Genomic DNA, 17175 nt, shown 5'->3' on the forward strand with positions numbered 1-17175 from the left:
CCATGTTTATGCTGCTTATTATTTTAAAAGACAGCTTAAGCTGCTTTCATCTGTCTTTACTGTTTTTGCCTTCCTGATTAAAATTTACTGTTGTGTTAATTAATAAATTCAAAAGAAATGTTCTAATTAGTTTCTGTCATAACTGAGAGCCATAGTAAGTTAGAGTACTTTGGAAAGCATGATAACACCTGCTCACTAGTAGATATCAATTCTTTGTCTGGCTCTTTTCCAGTCTCACTAACTGTGTCTAAATGTGTGAACTTCTTACCATCTGGGCACTTCATTTTCCCTTTAAATTAAAAAAAAAAGAAAAGTTTTACCTGTGTTCTACTTAATGCAAAGAGTTTTGAAAGATAATAGGAGGTCACTAAAGTGCTTACGACCAATACATGCTATTTACTAGTTAAAATTTATAACCATCAACTTTAAAATATAGTGTTTTAAAATAGTAAATTACTATTTTAGTGTACTTCATTGCTTAGTCTCAGAGCTTTTATTTTAAGAACAAAGTGTATTTAAAACCAGGTTTACTGTTGAATTTGACAGGCATGGCCCAAGGCCAATGTAATGAGCCCAAAGGGAGAATGTGCAGAGCCCTGGAACTGACTTACCATAAAGTCCAGGCTATCCATGTTCATTCCTGCTGATTGGAGAGCTGCTTAAAGTTGACTGTTTTCTTCCTTCTGTACCATCTGATTGCAATCTGCACTTGTCTTTTATAGCTGGAGACGGTTGGATGGCAGCTTAACCTTCAGATGGCTCACTCTGCTCAAGCAAAACTGAAATCTCCTCAAGCTGTCTTACAGCTAGGAGTGAGCAATGAAGATTCAAAGGTAAAAAGGGGTATCCCATTGAAACGATGTATTTTGTTTACTAAGGTCTTGTACTTAATTGTTAGCAGGGTCTTTGCTCCCTGGATTGAAAATTTAAACATAATTCCATTAAAGGTAAACAAAGATTCACAAAATGACAGATGATTATTTGTAGTGAGTTTTGATGTCAGATTTCCATATCACTTTGTTACTTACCTGAAAAAATAGATTGTCTTACAAGGTGCCTTGTAAGAATATAACGTTGTTTTTAAAATTTTGCAATGAAAAAATTGGTAGTATCCATATAAATTATGAATTAATATTTTAGGTATTTGTGGATATTTCTGGGTGTTTGTGTCTTAAGCTACACACATATGGTAGAGGGAATATTGTTGTCCAGGCAGTGTTTGAAATATGAGGATGACTTGAGTTGTGTTTGCACATGTATAGTATGTCTGTGCATGTGTTTAAATCTCAGCTCTTGTAAAATAGAATTTTGGATTCGTTTTGTACTGCATGGTGATTTCTTTAGTATTAATTTCAGAAAATTTGAACATGTTATCAAAGGTTAAAGAGTTGCTATGGAATAGTTTGCATTACTGTGGCACATAGAGAATGTGTATTTCAGATGTCACTGAACTGTTTTTATTTTATTTTTTTTACTGCAATAGAGTATCTTTAAGAGAGAAGGGGAGAATGACTCTTTTTTCCTTAAATAAATGAGACTTTGTCTCATTTTAAGACAAATAAAATAAATGTGAGAATGAGGTAGGAAAATCTTAAGAAGGAGAGATTACTGTGGCTATGTGTGATTGGAGAATAGTGAAAGAAATATTATTTATAATGGCATTGAAGGATGAGAATATTATTACTTCTTTTTAGCAGTTTTACAATTTCTATACAATTCTGTCTTCCATAAGAACTGGCATCAGCACATAGCCCAGGTTACATGTCTACAGAACTTTAGGCAATTGAGTTGGATTTTTTTTTTTTTTTTTTTTTGTCTTTTGTCTTTTTAGGGCCACACCCGCACATATGGAGGTTCCCAGGCGAGGGGTCTAATTGGAGCTGTTGCCCCTGGCCTATGCCAGAGCCAGAGCAACGCCAGATCAAAGCCATGTCTTCAACCTACACCACAGATCATGGCAATGCCAGATCCTTAACCCACTGAGCGAGGCCAGGGATCGAACCTGCAACCTCATGGTTCCTAGTCGGATTCATTTCTGCTCTGCCACAGTGGGAACTCCGAGTTGGATCTTAATGTACATAATTTAGTAATTTATTACAGTGTATCACAAGAATCATTCTGTTTCATACATTCTCACTGGAAAATTACATAAACTTAACATAAGTGTTGAATTGACCGACATATTACATATGCTCTGCAATTTAGTAGCAGTCTAACCTTAGGCAAGTTACTTAATGAATATCAGTTTCTTCATCTGTAAAATAGGAATAATCTTACTCACAGGGCTTTTATGAAGATTAAATACTCATTGTTTGTAAAGTACTTAATGCTCTGTAAATGCTAGCTGCTACCATTGTCATCATCATCATCAATAAAAAAAACTGGGGGGCTAAAGAGTTTGAATAACTCTTTCTTAAACTAAAACTGTCACTAATTTTAACTTTTTTTGCATTCTTTTTTCCTTTTCTTTTCTTTTTTTTTTTTTTTTTTTTTTTTTTTTTTTTTTTTTGTATTTTGCCATTTCTAGGGCTGCTCCCATGGCATATGGAGGTTCCCAGGCTAGGGGTCCATTGGAGCTGTAGCCGCCAGCCTATGCCACACCACAGCAACACTGGATCCGAGCTGCATCTGCAATCCACACTATAGCTCACGGCAACGCCGGATCCTTAACCCACTGAGTGAGGCCAGGGATCGAACCCACAACCTCATGGTTCCTAGTTGGATTCGTTAACCACTGAGCCACAACGGGAACTCCCTCTCTTTTATTTCTTGATTGTATTTTTCATATGTCCTTTTCCAGGGAAAGGACAACCTGGAAAGTCCTTTTTTTTTTTCCCTCCTTTGAACCAGAGAAGGCATTCCTTTAGATTTTGGATAATAATCTGGGACTCACTTGTATGGACTTGGACTGTTCCATGAGGGAAAACACACACCTGCATACACAACAATACATACGTATGTTCTCCAAATAAACCTTCACTTCCATATTTCTCATGATTATCACATGTTAAGTCTGAGTAGGTAAATGCAGTTTTTAGGGGAAGGACACTATTTTCACCCTCTGTTGAATATACTTTAAGCATCTTAACTTTGGCAGTGCTTGACTCTGGGATGCATAAGTCCTTCCAACTTCTTTCTTATGTCTTTAAAACATATCTTTGTGTCAGTTATATTTCTAGGCAATAGGAATGAATGAGTAATGCTTCAGAGTAAAAGAGTCATATTTTTAATTCATATTATTCAGAAAATCTATACAGATGTGAGATGTAACTCATTTGAGATTGAGGCTTAAATACATTTGTATTTTTTTGTTTGTTCGTGTTTTAAAATTTTAAATGAATATTTGGTTACTTTGTGACTTGCAGAGCTGGTAAACCATATTCATTCCCAGACACTTGGGAAGAAGAGCAGCAGCACATAAATATAAGGGTATTTTTGTTTTATAAGCAGATTTAAGTGAACCTCTTTCTCTGTATTGCCCATCTCCCCTGTGGCATTTTTGGGGATCTGGACCCTATTTCTTCTATCTTAAACAGTAGACATATAATGGAATGTACAACCATGGTCAACCTAGCAGAAACACGCCATCTATAAGTGACATGTAAAGGAAGTTAGCTACCATATCTTTGTTCCCCTCAGTGAACTGCTGCTGGAGAGCTTGGCTTTTTTGGCATGTTTTTATGATCTAGTATTCTCTTCTTTATATTCTTGTTACTTCAGATTCCTTGATGTTAATTTTTACATAACTCCTGATATTAAGGACCACACTGCTCTTCCCCCAAACATTTACTCTGTTCTGAAACAAGAATTCGGGAATCACTAGACAGGTTAGAATATTAGATAAAAGGAACATGGGTACGGAACATTTTTGTAATTGTTTTTGACCACGCCCATGGCATGCAGAAATTTCCTGGCTAGGGATCGAACCCCTGCCACAGCATTAACATGAGCCATGGCAGTGCCAGCAATGGATACTTAACCACTAGGCCATGAGGGAAGTCCTGGAGCATGTTTTAAAAACCAAATTTGTTAAAGGAAGGGAGAACTTTTATTAAAAGGAAGATTTAAAAGTTAAACTGGTTAGTTTATGGTGCAGAGTATCATAAAGTACAAATTTGTCATACTTAAGAAATTGGCCTTTTTTTTGAACAGGAAATAGTTTAAAATTATTTTAAATGTGTATTTTACAACGTAGTTATCCTGCAAGTACACATATATTAAGATAATTCTGAGAGGATTAGAATCAGTGCAAATTGCAAGAGTCATTTTGATAGTATTTATTTTGAGCTGCTGGACTTACTGTAATTCACTGGAGGGTCATTTCTAAGAATCTCTTTCTTTTCATTCTCTTCCAACATACACATGAAAAGCGTAGCCTGCAGTGAAGTTTTAATTGCTATCGCAGTAGATAACATTGTTGTACTAGCCTCCTTTCTCTTAGAACATTTCTGTCTCAAGGCTTTCCTGTTTTGCTGCTAATTTTATCATGAAAACTGGATGATTCTAGCTTTTCCTACAGAATTTTTATAGATAGTCTAGTTGTTTTCAGTTAATTTTCTTAGATTGTCTACTCTACTGCATTTAGCAAAGTAAGATTATTTTTCTTCTCTGCAGATACCTCCAAACAAGTTTTCTGAGGTTTTTTTAAAAAAAATTTATTTCATTAGGGGGCAGTAGAGCTCTTTGCGTACATTGTTATTTGAAGAAACATTCAAAATTATTTGTGAAGTCAGTAGTTGTGGGAAATGCTAAGTGTTTACAGTTCTAATCGGTATATAACAATAGAGTGGTTTTGTTTACATCAACAAAATTAATGTCTATTAATCAGATATGTACAGAACAAATAAATGAAATCATCATACTTTGAGTGCTAATTTGTATATGATTGTTTGCCAAAATGAAATTTATTAAAAAGCCTTCTACACTGTTGACTTTTTTGTTACATTCTGTCACTTACATTACTTTTTTTTTTTTGCCTTTTTGCCTTTTCTAGGGCCACTTCCACGGCATATGGAGATTCCCAGGCTAGGGGTCTAATCCGAGCTGTAGCCACCAGCCTACACCAGAGCCACAGCAACGCAGGATCCGAGCCACGTCTGCAACCTACACCACAGCTCACGGCAACGCCGGATCCTTAACCCACTGAGCAAGGCCAGGGATCGAACCCTCAACCTCATGGTTCCTAGTTGGATTCTTTAACCACTGTGCCATGACGGAACTCCACGTTAGTTTCTTTATGACATAAGAGAATACAATAATCCCAGAGAGCCTTGAATGGTTCTGTTGGGTTAGAGCATAACTATTCCAGACAAGGTGTAGACAATTGAAATTTCTTTTTTTTTCTTTCTTTTTTTTTTTTTTTGTCTTTTGTCTTTTTGTTGTTGTTGCTATTTCTTGGGCCGCTCCCGCGGCATATGGAGATTCCCAGGCTAGGGGTCGAATGGGAGCTGTAGCCACCGGCCTACGCTAGAGCCACAGCCACGCGGGATCCGAGCCACGTCTGCGACCTACACCACAGCTCACGGCAACGCCGGATCGTTAACTCACTGAGCAAGGGCAGGGACCGAACCCGCAACCTCATGGTTCCTAGTCGGATTCGTTAACCACTGCGCCACGACAGGAACTCCTGAAATTTCTGAGAATAGTAATTTTATATGTAATACATATTGGTAATTTCAGATGGCATCAACCTTTAACTTTGAATATCCTAAAAAATACTAGAATTCTTGGATTTTGCTATTAATTATGCATTTTTCTCAGGAAATTTGCTGTTCAAGAAATATTTCGTTAATACACTGATTCTAAATTCTTTTGTGCATCTTTTAAGAAAGAATCCTTGTGTTTCTCTTTTTTTTCTTTTGAAGCAAGTAGAATAAAATCACCTTGACTCAAGAGAAATTTCTAAATACTTATCTAAATGGTCAGTTGGATTATAGAAGATACTATATAGGTGGGTTATTAAGATCTTGAGTGAATTTAAGACTTTTAATACCAGTGTTTAAAATTAGAGATCTTCGTTCCTTATTTTCAACATGTGGCAAATTCTGTTTAGATTGAAAAAAAAGGGGGGAAGACCTTTTTTTTTAGTGCTTATGCTATGTAGACAAAGTACTACCTCCTTTAATATTTAAAATATCTCTTCTAGGTATGAATTTTTATTACCCATATTTCATAAATAGATGGAAAAGTGGAAACATGCAGCAGTTAATTTATTTTCCTAGGTTATTCCTAACTAGTAAACAGAATTTGAAGTCAGACAATTTTTTTCTGAGTCCTATGTGCTGTATTCATTGCTAGGATACTGTATCATTTTGCTTATTTAATAATTTAGCAGTTATGCTATAATATGTGTGTATGTTTCAAGGTATTGAGGAGTTCCCGTCATGGCCCAGTAGTTAACGAATCCGACTAGGAACCATGAGGTTGCGGGTTCAGTCCCTGGCCTTGCTCAGTGGGTTAAGGATCCTGTGTTGCCGTGAGCTGTGGTGTAGGTCGCAGACGCGGCTCGGATCCTGCATTGCTGTGGCTCTGGTGTAGGCTGGTGGCTACAGCTCGGATTAGACCCCTAGCCTGGGAATCTCCATATGCCGCGGGAGTGGTCCAAGAAATAGCAAAAAGACAAAAAAAAAAAAAAAAAAAAAAAAGGTATTGAAAGCTTTTCTAAGGTGCAGTTGTTATTTTATTATTGTGTTCATAAAATTTTAGTTATATGGATTCTAAATTTCATTTTCCTTTACTTTATGTTTGATTAGGTTGGAACAGTTTTACACTTAAGTCATTGAGAGACACTAATATATTCTTTTATGTAGTAAGTGAAGTTGTATGTTTTGATGTTATCTCAGTTCAATAGAGGCTGTGTTTATTAACAAACCATGTTTAAGGACTGTGTGACATCATTGATGATGATGTGTTATGAACAAAGAAAAAGGGTTTATGATTAAAAAGAAAACACATCCTTTATGAGATTTTTCAGAAAAGGAAAAATACATCTGCTGCTCAATTTTTGAACTCTTTGTATTAGAAATTTAAAGTACTTTGATCTCCTTAAAGGTAATGTTTGTATTGACTGATTTTGAGGACCTTCACATTTTTCTGAGCATCTTTGATCAGCAGGTCTGAATTTTACAATTGTATTTTTATTAATCTAATCTATACAGTGACTATATTTCAGCATATTCTCTTGATAATTTAATTTTTTTTGTTAAAATAGCTTTGCATGTATTTATAATGGGCATTTTGGAAAATAGAGGAAGAAAGCCAGTTAAAACCAAGTATAATTCCAATAACTACAGCATTGTTATGTTTTACTGTATGACCTTCCAGTTGTTTTTTCCTACACATCTCTTATAAGTGATTTTTTTTTTAAATAGTGATGTTTGTATTTGGTTTAGGAAGATAAATTGAAGTTTCATTATTACTGTTCAATACTATATGTGGTAAAAGAAGATAATCCCATTCATCAGTCAGAACTTTTTTCCTTTTTTGATAATTAGCATTTATTCCTTTTTCTATGGCATGCCTATCTTATGATCTGAAAAGACATTCTGTAAGGTCTTGGGCTTTTTACTCACTAATTTTGATAAGAAATTTACAAAGTGAGGTTTGTCTGTGAATAAGTCTATGTCAAGATATTAAGATAGTTTCATTTGTGTCATTTGGGATGGTTTTATTCAGAGTTCAGAAAAATTTTAAGACAGATTGTTAGTTTTACTTTTGAGATGAAATAATTGATGAATATTGCTTGTCTTAAAGGTTTTTGGGGTTCTTTTTTTAATTACCTTAGTTATATATGTTTATTATGAAAATTATAGAGATATGGAAAGAAAAACTCAGATTTACCACCACTATGCAGTCTCTTTTGTTTTAGTGTTTATTCAGTTTATACTTTGTTTTGAAAGTCTTTGATTTTATATTCTAGTTTTTTCACTTAACTCTATAACATCTTTTCCATATTACTCATCAGGAATACATTTTAAATGACTGACTGCATTATATTTTGCTATGTGTATTTTACTATGATTTCCTACCAGTTCTTCTATTGTCAAATAATGAATTTGTTTCCAACATTTTCCTATTATGTTGTAATAAAACATCTTTGTGTATATATACAGAGTAGGTGTTCAGTAAACATATTGAATTGTGAATGAATGAATGAATGAATGAAGCTTCCTGGGAATTTACGGTTATCCCTCAGGAGAATAATTACTGGGTATAAAGGTGTAAATCAAAACAGGGTTTTACTATAGTTTAATAATTGGCCATTTTATAATCATTTTAGGAATACACACTCAAAGGTTGCATTCAGAGGATTTAAGAGCTTCTGGAGAAAGTTGTAACATTACTATCTCAAAAATAGGTTCTTTGATAACTAATTACTTTGGATCATTTTAGGATACCAGTGAAAAGCCAGGTATTTTTGTAATATTATAGGGCCCTCTCATTTATAATTTCTTTATTCTATTAGTGCACAAATTAAACAAGTGTTTGTCATGTCTGTTTTATTTTATTATAGGACATGTAGAAGCAACCTTATAAAATATTCTAGGAATTAAAGAAAATAGAAACAGCCCATATTTGTTAGGTAATTCCCCATATATTTTGACAAAAAGCCTAGTTCTTTGGAATCAAGCTTATTTATTTAAATATTCCTGAGGCTTTGTGGCTCTAGTTTTCTGATTCTTAATCTTGTTTTGTACCCTTTTTCATTGTGATCCAAATTCTCAATGATATTATCCTTTAAGGTGTCATGTTTTCTAAATGAGAGCAATACAAAATGTCTTTCCTCAATTGTTTTTTTTTTTAGTTTCATGATAAGTATGACTTGGAAAGATCTTAGGTATTCAAGTATATTGAAGTGTTCAAATCATATGTGTATAGCTCTTTGATGTCACAAAATGAACCCTTTTGTACGTGTGTGTGTGTGTGTGTGTGTGTGTAAGCCTTTTCCTAGAATTTAGGCTACCTAATGGAAAGTGTGTATTTATCCATAAGACTTGGTAAGCTAGCAAAATTACTGTTTTAGACACTGTTTACCTTTGATGAGTAAAAACAAAATGTTAATACACAGAGTGTGGTGGAAGGTAGTATTCATGTGGAGAAAATGATGAAAATGACTTGGAGGAGAAAATCCTTTTTAAAAATACTCCATTCGTGCATTTCAAAATTTAAATCCGTTAAAAAATAGTTTACTCATGCATTTACTAATTTAAAACCATCTTTTTATTAAAATTCTTTTCAAAAATTTCATGAAATTCCAAAATAGGGAAACAATGTCACCTTTCCCTGTCTTTCCTAGCTTCTGAACCTGTTTATTTTTTGAAATCCAGAGGCAATTGATAGTTGCAGAATTCCTCAAACATAATAGAATGTGTTTAAAAGTACCTTTAAATTTTGTTTAGTGTATTTTTATGGATTATTAATGATAATAATGTAAATGAGTGGTTTAAATATTTTGAAATAAAAGATATCTGAACAGATGAGATAAGTTAATAAGCAATAACTTTGAAAATAGCTCAAATTCAAGAAACATTTATTAAGCATTTATTATGCATGATGTACTAGGCAGCGTATTCATGATATAGTCAGCTTTTATTTTCTATCAGGGAGCTTATGGTTTAAAAAGGAATACATATCTTAAGCCAGTAAATATAAATTTAGTGATTATTACAAAAGAGGGAATGCATGGAACTGTGAAAACTGCCAGCAAGGAGTTGGAGCCTGAAACAGGCAAAGAGAGTTTCAGTTGGAGGAAAGAACACATGAAAAATGATAGAGGGTTATCTTTTGAGCCTGTTGAATATGAGGTAGCTGATATATCCAGGTGGAGATTGTTTAGATGATGAGGCTGGCGGGTCGGGTGGGGAGAACTATAGGCCGGAAATTGAGATTTGGAAATCATTGAGGTTTAGATTATAATTTCAGTTATGAGATGTATGAGATTAGTCACTCTAGGGAAAGAGTATAGAACTTTAGGAACTCCCAAATTTAAAAGGCAGGGAGGCCTGGAGGAACTTATCATAGTGATTGGGAAGGAGCAACCAGTGACCCGAAGAAGAGAGCATTTCTTAGAGGGCGAATTATGTCACATGCTGTAAGAGGTAAGAGGGAAAAAAAGGTTATAGTTTAACCCTCACAGCTGTGAGTTAGGTGCTATTATTTCTCCCAGTTTATAGATCAGGAAACCTAGTCTCAGTGGTTAAATATCTTTTTAAATTAAGGTATAGTTGAATTACAATGTTGTGCCAGTTTCTGTTGTACAGCATCAGTGAGATATAGGCAAGCTTTGAGTTCACAATAGCCTGAACTTATTATAATCACTATATAAGGGTAAAAAAAATGAATTTAGTGCCATGGAGGTTCTTGGTGATCACTTTTTGGGTCAGGAGAAGATGTTTCAAGAGGAAAGTTGAGGCAAGAGGAGAATAGACATATGACTGTTGGATTTGGTTATTACATGGACTTCTTTGATAACCTTGACAGTTGTAATCTCCATTACGATTGAGAGGAAAAAGAAACCTCATTGGAGTAAATTGAGGAAGGAAAATGAGATAAAGTGAAAGCAACCATGTAGGTAACTCTTTCAAGAAACAGAGAAATAGTTTTGTCAATGTGGGGGAATGTGGATCCAGTGACTAGATGAGATTTGCATGCCGATGCCACATCCACTGGGGGAGAAATTGATGTTGCAGGTCAGAGGGATATCAGTTCCTTGAGAAAGTGAGAAGACATGAGACCCAAAGTAGCACAAGTGGAAGGGCTGGACTTTGATGAGAATGGGAGAATATTATTTTTTGTAACAACAAAAGAGTATAGATGAGGTAGGTAGTTTTGGTGGTGGAAAAGCAAGTTGTGCCGATTGCTTCTAATGTCTGAATGCAGTCATTAGGAGGAGTGGGTAGGTCTAGGACATTTGAGAACAGAGGAGAAAATCTGAAATAGTTATTTTGAATATTGGGCAAATGAACATGATGTCACTGAACAGTGCTTATTGTCCATTTGAGATTTATGACCATGAATTTGAAATGAGATCTGTTGAAAGGATGTATAGTTTTCCTCATCCATTTTTAGTTGCTCTGGTACAGATGTAAAGTAGGTAGGTAATTGGGTTTAATCAGGGTTTCATCTTTACTAGGTGTATTAGGTGAAGGGGAAACAGACGAAGAATTGACTCTATATACAAGGGAGTGATTTTAGTGATGAACAGCAGATTCTAAATCCGGTCAGGTGGAAAGTGAGGATTTGGTGTGTGTTGGGGAGGGGTGATGGAGAGTGAGAAACTGACACGACACAACTGGAATCCTAGTTTTAGCCTTCATAGAGTAGTTTGTGGTACAGAGGAACCGCAGACACTTCAGTTCCAGGATTAACTCAGCAATATTTTATTTGACTTTTCAGACCCCTTGGCTTTATCGGATGTATAGCATATCCTTTAAGACAGAGAATGAATAAAAGTGAAACCTGATATCTGATCTTGCTGAACTATTACACTTGCATCAACTTGGAAACTTCACAAATATGTGAAAGTTTGTTCCATACACTAGGAGTTCTTAATGTGTGGCCAGTGGCTACTTCTTGACCTGCTACTTCTTTGGTTGATAATATACCCAGCAATTAAAACGTGAACTTTTTTTTTTTTTCTTTTTTTCTTTTTAGGGCCACGCCTATGGCATATGGAAGTTCCCAGACTAGGGGTTGAATCAGAGCTGCAGCTGCCGGCCTGCATCACAGCCACAGCAATGCAGGATCCGAACCACATCTGCGACCTACACTATACTTCATGGCAATGCCAGATCCTCAACCCACTGAGCAAGGCCATGGATCAAACCCACATCTTCATGGATACTAGTCAGGTTTGTAACCCCCTGAGCCAAAACAAGAACTCTCAGCTCCTCAAATTTCACATCTCCTGAACACTTCCTTGGAAATGTGGCCATCCCAAGAGGCCCATAGATTGATAGTTTGGTTTGGCTAATTTCTTGTTAGTATTTAGCACTAACTCAGCTTCTTCAGTTCTGTGTTTTCATTCTGGATCTGGATAATATGTTTGAGGGTCTGAAGGTATCTGTTCAGGTAGTGCACAGAGAATAGTTAGTTTCAGTCACCATGTCATTTAATAGAGAACGATATCCATAGGCAATGGGAACACATCATATCTAGGGCCAAAGATGAACAAAAGAGTAGAAATGGGGTTTGTGGACACTTGTCTTACCATTTATACAACCTCTTGCTGCTAGCAAAAACAAGAGACAGAATTAATACAGCTTTTCAAACCATGGTAGTGTGCTTGTTTCAGAGAAGTTTTGATTCTCATGTCTAATTAATGGAGTAATAGATCATACACTGTTTTTAAAATACCATATTTTAAGGTTTTAAAAATTCCTTTGTTGGTATTAAGTGGAGTTTATGTAAAATTTGCTTATGCTCAATAACTGTTGTTATAACATTGGTAAAACTCTCTATATTGTTATTGCTGTGGTTAATCAAAACATATAACTGACAAATTACATATAATGGGTAAAGAAGAAATGTAATAATAAGTGAATGTGTAGAAAGAACTTATTTATAAATTTCATTTTTAGGGAAATTTAGTTTTGTCTATTTTATTCTTTTGTATTTTTCTAAATTTACACAAGTAATTTACATTGTATAAAAATCGTTAAATATAAAAAAAATAAAATTCACCTATAATCCTACTTAAAGATAATAATTTTGAATGATATATTTAATTCATATACAGCTTCCCTAATCTGTCCATTATGTACTAGTTCTTTTTCCTCCATAGAGTATTGCATTATAAACATCTTTCATTGTCAGTGGTTGAACTTTTACTTAGCAACATTGTTTTAAAAGGCTGCAGAGTATTTTTTTGGTAAATATGGTTTATGTTTTAGTAATCCTTTGGCAATATATTTGCTTGAAAGCTATGTTTAAACCACTTGATAGATACTAATATGTTGTCTGGAGTCAAGAAAGTAGATCTCAGAAGTGCTGTCCATGTGTTAGAGAAAATTCTAGTAACTGCTAGAGTATCGAATGTTTACTGCAGGGTAAACTGTCTTTTCCAGAGATAATTATGTTTCAAAGTAGAGTTTGGAATGTCTTCTAAAATTGGGTATGGTTATTAACTGATGAAGTTCTCAAATGAAGAGAATTTGCTCTTTCCCTTCCGCTCTTCTTCCTTCCCTTTCCCTCTTCTTTTTTATAATCTAGCAAAAATGCAGTTTCTTTCAAAGTTAGTCCATTTTATCTCAAGGCATTTCAACCTATCCCCTCTTAAAGAGGCAATTTTATCCAAACTTAAAATATAGCCATTTCCTTACTAAGGGCAATATAATAACCCCAGAAATAACCCTTTGTACTCCTCGAGAGTAAAACAAATAGAATTATTCATATACAAATTTATTTATGCAATGAGCAAAGGCTGATGGAATTTTGCAGCAAAAAGAGATCTTAGATTGATTTGGCTATGGGTTCTTTTTCTTTTGCTGGTCCCCTTGGCTTTTTTTTTTTTTTTTTTTTTTATTTATTTATTTTTGGTATTTCCCCCAACACACTTTTTTTTTCCCTACTGTACAGCATGGGGACTCAGTTACACATATATGTATACATAATTTTTTCTCCCATTGTCATGCTGCGTTGTAAGTATCTAGACATAGTTCTCAGTACTACACAGCAGGATCTCATTGTTAATCCATTCCAATAGCAGTAGTTTGCATCTGTTAACCCCAAGCTCCCAATCCCTCCCACTCCTTTCCCCTCCCCCCCACAATAACAAGTCTATTCTCCAAGTCCATGATTTTCTTTTCTGTGGAAAGGTTCATTTGTGCTGTTTATTAGATATCAGATTTGAGTGATATCATATGGTATTTGTCTTTCTCTTTCTGACATTTCACTGAGGATGAGAATCTCTAGTTCCATCCATGTTGCTGCAAATGGCATTATGTCATTTTTTTTATGGCTGAGTAGTATTCCATTGTGTATATATAGCACATCTTCCTAATCCAGTTGTTCGTTAATGGATATTTCGGTTGTTTCCATGTCTTGGCTATTGTGAATAGAGCTGCAATGAACATGCAGGTGCATGTGTCTTTTTCAAGGAAAGTTTTGTGCGGATATATGCCCAAGAGTGGGATTGCTGGGACATATGGTAGTTCTATGTGTAGATTTCTAAGGTACCTCTATACTGTTCTCCATAGTGGCTGTACCAGCTTACATTCCCACCAACAGTGCAGGAGGGTTCCCTTTTCTCCACAGCCCCTCCAGCACTTGTTATTTGTCGATTTATTAATGATGGCCATTCTGACTGGTGTGAGGTGGTATCTCATGGTAGTTTTGATTTGCATTTCTCTTATAATCAGCGATGTTGAGCATTTTTTCATGTGTTTGTTGGCCATCTGTATATCTTCCTTGGAGAACAGTCTATTCAGGTCTTTTGCCCATTTTTCCATTGGATTGTTGGCTTTTTTTGGTGTTGAGTTGTATAAGTTGCTTGTATATTCTAGAGATTAAGCCCTTGTCAGTTGTATCGTTTGAAACTATTTTCTTCCATTCTGTAAGTTGTCTTTTTGTTTTCTTTTGGGTTTCCTTTGCTGTGCAAAAGCTTTTCAGTTTGATTAGGTCCCATTGGTTTATTTTTGCTCTTATTTCTGTTGCTTTGGGAGATTGACCTCAGAAAACATTCATGAGGTTGATGTCAGAGAGTATTTTGCCTATGTTCTCCTCTAGGAGTTTGATGGTGTCTTGTCTTATATTTAAGTCTTTCAGCCATTTTGAGTTTATTTTCGTGCATGGTGTGAGGGTGTGTTCTAGTTTCATTGATTTGCATGCAGCTGTTCATGTTTCCCAGCAATTCTTGCTGAAAAGACTCTCTTTTTTCCATGTTCTTGCCTCCTTTGTCAAAGATCAATTGACCATAGACTCAGGGTTTATTTCCGGATTCTCTATTCTGTTCCATTGGTCTGTATGTCTATTTTAGTACCAATACCACACCGTCTTGATGACTGTGGCTTTGTAATATTGCTTGAGGTCTGGAAGAGTTATGCCTCCTGCTTGGTTTTTGTTCCTCAGGATTGCTTTGGCAATTCTGGATCTTTTGTGGTTCTACATAAATTTTTGGATTGTTGGAACTTGTTCTGTAAAAAAGGTCGTGGGTGATTTGCTAGGGATTGCATTGAATCTGTAGATTGCTTTGGGTAGTATGGCCATTTTTACAATATTAATTTTTCCAATCCACAAGCATGGAATATCATTCCATTTCTTTACATCTTCTTTAATCTCCTTGATTAATGTTTTATAGTTCTCGGCATATAAGTCCTTTATCTCCTTGGTCAGGTGTGTTCCCAGGTATTTGATTTTTTGGGGTGCAATTTTAAAAGGTATTGTATTTCTGTATTCCTTTTCTAATATTTCATTGTTCGTATAAGAAATGCGGCTGATTTCTGAATGTTAATCTTATATCCTTCCACTTTGCTGAATTTGTTGATCAGTTCAAGTAGTTTTTGTGTTGAGTCCTTAGGGTTTTCTATGTATAGTATAATGTTTTCTGTGTACAGTCACAGTTTTATCTCTTCTCTTCCTATTCGGATGCCTTTTATTTCTTTTGTTTGTCTGATTGCTGTGGCTAGTGCTTCTAATACTATGTTGAATAGCAGTGGTGAGAGTGGGCATCCCTATCTTGTTCCATGTTTTAGTGGGAAGGCTTTCACTTTTTCTCCATTGAGTATTATATTTGCTGTGGGTTTGTCATGAATTGCTTTGATTATGTTAAGAAATGTCCCCTCTATACCCACTTTGGTAAGAGTTTTTATCATAAACGAATGTTAGACTTTGTCAAATGCTTTTTCTGCATCTATTGAGATGATCATACGGTTTTCGACTTTTCTTTTGTTAATGTGGTCTGTGATGTTGATTGATTTGCATATGTTGAACCATCCTTGTGAACGTGGGACGAATCCCACCTGGTCTTTTTGATATGTTGTTGGATTCGGTTGGCTAAAATTTTGTTGAGAATTTTAGCATCTATATTCATGAAAGATATGGCCGATAGTTTTCTTTTTTCATGGTATCTTTGTCTGATTTTGGAATTAGGGTGATGGTGGCATCATAGAATGTCTTTGGGAGTGTTCCTTCTTCTTCAACCTTTTGAAAAGTTTAAGGCAGATGGGCACCAGTTCCTCTTTGTATAGTTGGTAGAATTTGCCTGTGAAGCTGTCTGGTCCTGGACTTTTATTTGTAGGGAGTGTTTTTGTGATATACCAATTTCATTTCTAGTGATCAGTCTCTTTCTGTACACCTGGTCTATTTCTTCTTGATTCAGTTTTGGCTGTCTTTAAGACTGTAGAAGATCGTCCATTTCTTCTAGATCGTTGAATTTGTTGGCATATAATTGTTCATAGTATTCTCACATGGTTTTTTGTATTTCTGCAGTATCCATTGTGATTTCTCCTTTTTCATTTCTTATTTTGTTTATTTGGGTTCTTTCCGTCCTCTTCTTAGTGAGTCTAGCCAGAAGTTTGCCAATTTTGTTTACCTTTTCAAAGAACCAGCTCTTGGTTTTATTAATTTTTTTCTATTGTTTTTTGAATCTCTATTTTATTGATTTCCTCTTTGATCTTTATGATTTCCTTCCTTCTGCTGACTAGGTTTTTTTGTTCTTTTTCTAATTCATTTAGGTGGTGAGTTGTCAATTTGAGATCTTTCTTCTTTTTTGAGAAAGGCCTGTATTGCTATGAATTTCCCTCTGAGCACTGCTTTTGCAGCGTCCCATAGATTTTGAGAGGTTGTGTCTTCATTATCATTTGTCTCTAGGTATTTTTTAATTTCTTTCTTGATTTCCTCATTGACCCATTGGTTTTTTAATAGCTGCTCTTGTCTTTTGCTTGGAGCATTCAGTCCATTGACATTTAAGGTGATAATTGATAGGTGTTTATTTGTTGCCATTTTAAACCTCGTTTTCCAGTTGATTCTATGATTCTCCATTCTTCCTTTCTTTTTTTGGTTGGATGGTCTCCAATTATTTTCTGCTTGAGTACTTTTCTGTTCATTTTTTCTGAATGTAATGTTCTGTTTTTTAAGTATGTTAACCCCTTCCTATAATTTTGTGTTTTAGCCTGATAGTCCTGTAGGTTCAAACACTTCATTACTGTAATAAAATTAAAAGAAAAAAAAAAAGAAAAA

General features: G+C 35.1%; 1 protein-coding gene across 16 annotated transcripts in view; it reads left to right on the forward strand.

The window, feature by feature from the left end:
- The window catches only part of COMMD10 (COMM domain containing 10), a 205867-nt gene that overhangs the window by 34785 nt on the left and 153907 nt on the right, over positions 1-17175 (forward strand). For 15 of the 16 annotated variants that reach the window (XR_002340507.1, XR_002340506.1, XR_001307151.2 and 12 more), the window contains 1 exon segment: positions 723-833. Coding sequence is in view for 13 of the 16 variants with exons in the window: in XM_021079246.1 (XP_020934905.1) it covers positions 723-833 (111 nt within the window). In the remaining 3 variants the exon portion in view is untranslated. 16 annotated transcript variants of the gene reach the window in all.

The sequence above is a fragment of the Sus scrofa genome, chromosome 2 (genome assembly GCF_000003025.6).
Source record: "Sus scrofa isolate TJ Tabasco breed Duroc chromosome 2, Sscrofa11.1, whole genome shotgun sequence".
In the NCBI taxonomy this organism is placed as follows: Eukaryota; Metazoa; Chordata; class Mammalia; order Artiodactyla; family Suidae; genus Sus; species Sus scrofa.